Below are 8512 nucleotides of genomic sequence, written 5' to 3'. Positions count from 1 at the left end.
TTTTTGTGAATGTCAATGTGGTAATTGGCTCTTTAATTACTACTACAGATTCCACTTCATAATTTTGTTATTATTAGATCTCGGGGCCATATTGAATATCTAATATCCTATTAGTGTATCCTATTAGTGTAGGAGGGTATCCCAGCAATTTGGGATCCTGATGCAGTGATCGTTGGAACTCTTCTAGTATATTCGCAGATGTCTTTGTTCGTGTCCAGTGGCGGATCCAGGATGTTGAATCAAGGTGTTCGGAAAAATAATTGAACCAAATTTTGCATTTGTTCAGGGTGTTCAAAAGTCAATATATGTACATAAACACGGAAAATTTACCCTAAATATACACTGTAATTTTTTGCTCAGAATGTTCAGGTGAACACCCTGAGTCCTTACTACATCTGCCCTTGTTCGTGTCGACTGTCGAACGTAACATTGGCTGGACATTCTCGGATGTCCTTTTTTGGGTAAGGTGGGTAAATTTCATTGAAAAAAAAAATCATGGAGGAGGTCTTGTAAAGAGATAGTTTTCCCGAGTAAAAGATGTATCTTTTTTATCGTAAGTACATATAAATTAACCTTTATCCAAATACTTAATTATGGTAAATACTAGTTCTTGGACACGTATGGTTCAAGTGAATGTCGAATCTGCTGTATTTGATTTTATAAAATAAAATTAATATTATTATAATAAATCATTGAGTGAATAATTATACATGAAAGAATAAAGTACAATTTTTTTTAATGTCAATGTGGACTATCGTATGGTGACATAGTTCCTCAAACGTGCGTTGAACGTGAATGCTGTTGGAAGATGGAGAATTGGAGCATGGAGAATGGAAGAGGAGTGTGTGTGTGTGTTTCATGGGGTTGATGATGTAAGTGGAGATTTATCCTTGGTTATTTAGAATATGATATTTAGATTCACTAGAGCTAATAGCTATTTTCCAGATAGTATTTATTACTACATATTACTAGTCAATGCGCTTACTGAAAATTTTACTTGCAATTAATTTTAGTTGACTTAACTATATATATATATATATATATATATATATATATATATATATATATATATATATATATATATATATATATTTTTTTTTACATATAAATTCACCTCTCATTATCTAAATACTAGTTCTTCGGCACGTGTGGTTCACCCGAATGCCGAATGATGTATAGAGGCGTATCTAGCATAATAAATGAGGGTTCAATTGAACCCCTAACTTTCGATGCGGAGTATAAATTTATGTGTAAAAAATTATGAAAATTCTAATAAATAGTAGATATGAATCCATAACTTTAAAAATATAATGAATTCAATATTAAAAGTCTTAAGGTTGAACCCCTAGAATTTAAATTCTGAATCCGCCTCTGATGATATAGTATTTGATTTTATAAAATAATATCAATATTATTATAATAAAGTATTGAGTAAATTACAATACATGAAAGAATAAAGTACAATTTATGTATCATTTATTCCATCTTCTACCTTGCATTACATAAATTTTCTCATAACTTATGCATGTATTAGCAGCGGCAGAGCCAGGATTTGAGGTTTGGGGGTTCGGAATTGTAAGAGAATTAAAAGAGAATCTTGCTTATAGTAAAAAAAAACCAAAAAACAATGGTACTGGTGGGATTTCGAACCCACATCTTGGGAAAGAGAGAGCTTCACTAGCCTCCGTTTTACCACTGAGCCGTCCACTTATTTTTGTATGTGAGTTTGGCGGTAAATAATATCTATCTTTAATGAATTTTTTTAGTACAAATATAGAGTCTACGCAAAAGCTACTGGGTTTTTCCGAACTCCCCTTAACACTGTAGCTCCGCCTCTGAATTAATGTGTATTTTCAATTTAAATTTCAACAACTAAGGTTAAATTCATGGATTTGTTGCATACATCGGGCGTGGGTAAATTTTTTGGGTTTTTATAATATGGGTGCATAAATTTCAAACTACTATAACATCCTTTTTGCATACTTCTCTTATTTGACCAATATAGCACTTAAAAATATATTATTCAGGTCAAGCACACTTGTGTTGAATATTCCTCTGTTTTATTATAATTGACAAAAATATGGAAGCATTTTGTCATCTTTCACCTGCAACATTGCACATACAAACAAGTATAAACTTTGCAGGAAGGGAGTGGAAGAGGCATTATGGATTACTACTGTTATACACTTGTGTTAGGATCAATTTTTGCCTGCAGTTTTCTTTTTGTTCTTGCAAAAGTGAGCAACAGCGGCAACAAAAAACTTCCACCAGGGCCAACACCATGGCCAATTATTGGAAACATTCACTTGTTAGGTGCAAAACCCCATATATCACTTGCCCAACTTGCCAAAATCTATGGTCCAATTATGAGTTTAAAATTAGGACAAATAACTACAATTGTCATTTCTTCATCATCCATGGCAAAACAAGTCCTTCAAAAACAAGATCAAGCTTTTTCCACTAGATTTATCCCTAATGCCCTTCAAGCACACAACCATTACAAATTTTCTGTGGCATTGCTTCCTGTTTGTCCCCAATGGAGAATACTTTGAAGAATATTGAACACAAACATCCTCTCTTACAATAGGCTTGATGCAAATCAACATCTAAGATCTCAGAAGGTTCAAGAACTAATTGCTTATTGTGCAAAATGTAGTCAAGAAGGTGAAGTTGTGGATGTTGGTCAAGTTGCATTCAAGACGAATCTCAATTTACCGTCCAACACCATTTTCTCCAAGGACTTGGCTGACCCTTTTTCAGATTCAAAGGTAGAGCTAAAGGAGGTGATATGGAACGTTACAGCTGAGGCTGGGAAGCCTAATCTAGTGGATTTTTTTCCCATACTTGAAAAGATTGATCCTCAAGGGATAAGGCGTCGCGCAACTATTCAATTCGGTAAGCTCTTTAATCTTTTTGATGGTTTGATTAATGAGCGGTTGGAGGAAAAGAGAAAGGGTCACAATGAAATGAGTGATGTTCTGGAAGTGTTTCTCAACATCAGTGCGGAAAATACTCAAGAGATTGATCAGAATCTCAAATCCATGTTACTGGTTCGTGCTCTTCTCTTTTATCCAATGAACTACTTTATATACTAAAGATGCAAAAAAAATACCATTAAATAGAATGTGTATAAAGTAAATGTAAAATAAGAAAAGAGGTGAAAATGGAACAGTAGAGTTTTACTTGAATGATAACGATTGGAAAAACAAGAAAAGAGAGGGTGTGTTTAGTATTACAGTTGGCTGTAAACTGTTATATGTTCACACGAGAATTATTGACCACTGAAACTTACGAAACAAAAGATAAAAATTTACTCCGCTTATTCCATTTTACTTTCTTTCTATTTTAGTTCGTTCTAAAAAGAATGAGAATGTCACGTTTTGATATTTGAAAACTTTTTAATTCTAAACATTTCATTTTATAGTTAGTGAAATATTCATTTAGCAATTAAAATATAATGGCATATTTTTATGACCTCAAGTCTTTTTTAATTTATTAATAATATGTTCTTTTTCCTTTTCTTCTTTCCTTCAAATACCACATATAAAATGAAAGAGAGGACCTTATATATGCACTAATACGAGAGGAGAAGCTCTTACACTAGATTTGTCATATTATATTTTTGAGAGAATTACAAATGTTACAGGACCTATTTGCTGCGGGTACTGATACAACTACAAGCACATTAGAATGGGCGATGGCAGAACTACTTAGACAACCAGAAATTATGAAAAAAGTCCAAGCTGAGCTTGCAGAAGTCATTGGAAAAGGAAAATCAGTAGAAGAAACTGATGCTCCTCGACTTCCTTACTTGCAATGCATTATCAAAGAAACTTTAAGAATGCACCCACCATTTCCGTTACTAGTCCCACGCAAAGTGGAGCAAGATGTTGAATTGTGTGACTACATCATTCCAAAGGGCTCACAGGTACTAGTTAACGCGTGGGCAATTGGTCGAGACTCAAAATTTTGGGAGGACCCTCTAGTGTTTAAACCTGAGAGATTCTCGAATTCGGATTTGGATGTACAAGGCAAAGATTTTGAATTGATTCCATTTGGTGCTAGACGAAGAATATGCCCTGGCTTGCCACTAGTATTGAGGATGGTTCCAGTAATGTTGGGCTCACTCTTGAATTGTTTCAATTGGAAACTTGAGGCAGGAATTAGACCAGAAGATTTAAACATGGAGGAGAAGTTTGGTATCACCTTAGCCAAAAACCATCCTTTGCGAGCTATCCCATCTCCTATTTGATGTTCATCAAGCTATTGGTGCCTATGCAGAGTAAAACTAGTTGTTGTTTACAATTCATTCTCACTATTGTAGCTTGGTCTCACTTAAAGTTTTGTTATTATACACAAAAGGAGAATAAAAACAAGAAGATTATGATGATCAGAAGAGGATGTTGTTGTGTGATCTATTAGTAGTCCTCTTATATGTAGCAAATGTTCTAAATTTAAAGACCTCCAAGAACCTCATTTAGGTGTATTGGCAAAAAGGATCTGCATTATAGTTGATAGCATAGTGCAATCCTACAAGGATTCGCTATATTTTCTTGTTACAAATTTTCAAATTCTAGTTGGTAGCATATTGAGTAGGATTTACACTTGAAATGCTTTAAACAGGGCTTTCATCTCTCGTTTGGTGATAGGTAACAATCACGCCTAATTATACTAACTTTAATAATATGAAAGATGGAACATAATATAGAAACTATGAGGAGTACCATTTAGTTTGAAGATCAAGACATCAAGCACTTCAACCAAATAATTGTTCTGGCAACAAAATTTGTTGTTTCATGAAGTAAAAAAGGGAACAAAAAAACTAACACAATCTTCAAGCAGAGATGATTCAAAGATGTCTTTAATATGCAATGTCTTGTTGTCTTTTTGACAAAAGAAACATAATTTAACGGCACTTGTGAAAAAATGCATAGAGAACTTTAAATTACAGTAGTCTTCATCTGAGCTTTTTTAGCCTCCTTGGTACCTTTAGCAAAAAAGGGCCAAACTAGGCTTTCAATATAGACATATGGGTCAAAATTATTATAGCCAGTAACCTTTGAATATCTGGTCGAGTCATTCTTTGGATTGTAGATGATGAAAATTGAATCAAACACAAACATAAGTTCACCTTTATTAGACAGGAAAAAGGGTGGAATAAACTTATGCATCACAAGAGATTTAGGACGACTGATGGCACATATCTTTGTCCAACATTCTTTAATCCCGTACTCCTTCATAACCCAAACATCTGCATGACTCTGATAATTACAAAACATAGAAAGATTACCTCCCAAAACTCCGAGCTTAGAAGTGAAATCTCCTTCTCCATAACAAGGTTTCTCCACCTTTCCCCATTTCGCGTCAACCAGATCAATAGATATGATGTCCCAATCAATTATCTTATGAGAACAAGTATCCCGACAACTACAAGTAATATTATTACCCCAGTGAAGCTTCCCATTCACAAACAAACCCAACTTAATTTCCGACTTCATGTATCGCCTCCCACCCGGAAAATCATCGACGCTTCTCCAAGAATCACTATTCAAACTATATATTTTGACCTCATAATGATATGGATAAAAAGATTGCCAACCTACCACTACCTTATAATCATCATGGATCTCATCATACCCAAAACCATACATGAATATATGAGAACTACCTGCAGGCAGCTTCAATTTAGCTGTAGGAAATTTCTTGAACTGCCTAAGTGATGGATTCCAGAAAAAGAAGTTTTCTTCTTCAATGGCAAGACCAATCAACCCATTAACAGAACCCATAATCTCAACGGCTATATAGGGATTTTCATCATTCTAAAAGGTAAATACCGAAGAAGTCGAACACCTACTATATATACAAAATAAAATAATTTTAAGTTTGAAAATACACTGCAATTTTTCGCCGAGGGGGTTCATCCGCCGAGGGGGTTCGGATGAACCCCCTCGGTATAAGCTGGCTCCGCCCCTGATCTCAACGGCTATATGGCGACGAGCAGGTATATAGGGATATTTCATAGGATAATCCAAGTCGATTATCTCACTAACAGAGTCAACATAAAGTAAAGAACTAAGGGAGACGTTCTTAAGATTGCAACTTAATACCTCCCACCACAGAATCCTATGGTGGGTGCAATCCTTGTTATTATCAGATATCGCTACGTGATTCTTGATAAATTTATGGCTAGAGATTAAATCACGCCAAGATTTTGAAACACACCTGTATTGCAAGAGGGATTTCACTGGAAGCCTTAAGATGATTTCAACGATGACTTCTGGGGGTAGATTAAGGATTTTAAGGCTTGGATAAACTTGATGGAGGCTTCATCATCTCCTTCAGACTCCATTAGGGTTACACCAAATATTTAATCGTTTCATATATATATATATATAGCTCGGGACAAAAACCCCAAGCTAATGTATAACCGCCAAACTAACGAACAAGTATTGGTGAGCGTTCGTTTCTTCGATTTTCGGTTATTCAAATGTATGTATCCAACACCGTTGGATTTTTTTCAAGTTCATTTTTCTAACATCTAATTTATCCAAATCCCAATTTTCTTTTCTCTCAACTGTTTAATGCTCTTGTTTTACTAGAGAGAGTTCTGGTTTCTTTTCATTTCCTTTCTAATAGCTTTATTTAAATTGAGCTCCATATACAAAGAGCACATAGCTAAAAACAAAAGAACTTACTGGAGTTGGGTTTCAAACCTACGTATCATCTGAAACAGAAGCCTTTGCTCGCCCATTCCGCTCCGCTGAACCATCTGCTATTTTTGTTAGTGGTTTCGCTTGTAATATATTTATATACATTCACTGGATTTTCTAGTAGCAATATATGGTCTACGCAAAAGCTACTAGGTTCGTCCGAACCCCCCTATTGCACTGTAGCTCCGCCCCTGTGTATTAGTTATAAGTTATGAGGGATCGTAAGCTGGTAACCAAACACCGTACTTGGTGTGATGAATTTTATACATAACAACTAAAATACTTCTAAACGTGATACTAATTTTGCTGGTTTTATTACACGAATAACTCACTTCCTAACCAGCAATCAAATGACCCTAATTTTATTTGGGCTGAAGGGACTTAGGAGCCATTTGGACATGATTTGAAATCATGAGATGAAATCAAGATGATTTGAATTTGAAATTCTGTTTGGACATGCAATTTGAATTTCTTAAATTGTATTTTTTCTTATAAACCTAAAAACCCAAAAAATTGTGAAAACTATAAAACTTTTTCAATTCTTATACAGTCTTACCAAATGAGCAAGTCATAGTTCATAACAAAATTAATACGCTACTAAAAGACTTTTCTAAAAAATACAATATCAATTAATTAAATTTTAGTTCAATAAAATAAAAAATTGAACATGAGTTATAATATAAGTACTCTTTAATATAATCCTCTCACATAGTTGGTAAAAATAAATTTATTATAAATATACTAACAACTTATAGGTCTTTTAATATTTGATATAAATGGTTGGTAAACATGATTGGTAAATATATCTACCAACTTATGAATCTATTTTTATAAAATATAAATTTATGGGTCAAAATTTGAGGATTTATCTCATGATATGAAATGATATGTCCAAACGCTGATTCCATTCATGAGATAAAATTACATGTCCAAACGCCTACACAGTAGTGACACCCACAAAAGTAAGCAAGAAATAGAACCCAAAAAGTGTAAGTTTTGGGGGCACTCTTGGATTTTGTTTAGAAGTACAAAAAACCCACATAAGGAAAAGGAGAAAAAGCAAATAGCTGTGAAGCTATGCTTTGTGAGTCAACATTTGGTGCCCATGGATCAACTGGTAAAATCCACACACAATTCTTGATCTTTTGCTGTAAAGTTTTCTACTTTCAACACATTTGAGTTGTTTGGTATTTCTCAAATTGTGGAAAAATGGAGAAGCAGAGGAATCAAGAATGATGGGGTTCTTCCAAACAGGGTGTAAGCAGTTCAACATTTTGTATCAATGGCTTCTTTTTAGGATTTACAGTTTTCGGTTGAAATAAGATATTGAAGGCTTAACCACAAAGAATGAGATAAGAGTGAGAGAAGGTGAATATGGGCTTGCTGCATGATTTATGACCCGGTTCATAGTTGGGCTAATTTACTCAAATAAAGAAAAAGATGGCCCAAGAGTCTTAGAGAAAGAACAAAATGAGATTTTTACATTGTATAGCCGCCCACCAAAATAACAATAACATATTCAATGAAATTCCATTTAGTGGGGTCTGGGGAGGGTAGAGTGTACACAGACCTTACACCTACTTTGGGAGATAGAGAGGTTTACAATAGATCCTTGGTACAAGAACAAGTAATTCAAAGCAGTGTATATAAAGCTATGGCAAAATACTACAGAAAACATGATAAAGCTGACCGGAAAAAAAGGAGTAATAATACGATAATCGAAGTACAAGAAACAATAAACAGTAATAGCAATCGAAAGATAGGGAACTACAAGAATAATACTACGACTAACTAGTATGAAG

General features: G+C 34.3%; 1 protein-coding gene and 1 pseudogene across 1 annotated transcript; one reads left to right on the top strand and one right to left on the bottom strand.

The window, feature by feature from the left end:
- The first annotated feature begins 2165 nt into the window (after positions 1 to 2165).
- On the top strand, positions 2166 to 4463 carry LOC132060042 (geraniol 8-hydroxylase-like; annotated as a pseudogene).
- Positions 4464 to 4940: 477 nt separating this feature from the next.
- Positions 4941 to 5786, bottom strand: LOC132067588 (F-box/kelch-repeat protein At3g23880-like). Its single transcript, XM_059460861.1, has one exon. The coding sequence runs from the start codon at positions 5784 to 5786 to the stop codon at positions 4941 to 4943; it is 846 nt and encodes a 281-aa protein (XP_059316844.1).
- Positions 5787 to 8512: the final 2726 nt, after the last annotated feature.

This window comes from Lycium ferocissimum, chromosome 1 (assembly GCF_029784015.1).
Source record: "Lycium ferocissimum isolate CSIRO_LF1 chromosome 1, AGI_CSIRO_Lferr_CH_V1, whole genome shotgun sequence".
NCBI lineage: Eukaryota > Viridiplantae > Streptophyta > Magnoliopsida > Solanales > Solanaceae > Lycium > Lycium ferocissimum.
The sequence above is the reverse complement of the archived record's forward strand: the minus strand, read 5'-3'. Positions and strand labels throughout refer to the sequence as shown.

Coding starts and splice junctions, on each gene's coding strand:
- LOC132067588 (XM_059460861.1), bottom strand. CDS start 5,786: ATGGGTTCTGTTAATGGGTTGATTGGTCTTGCCATTGAAGAAGAAAAC.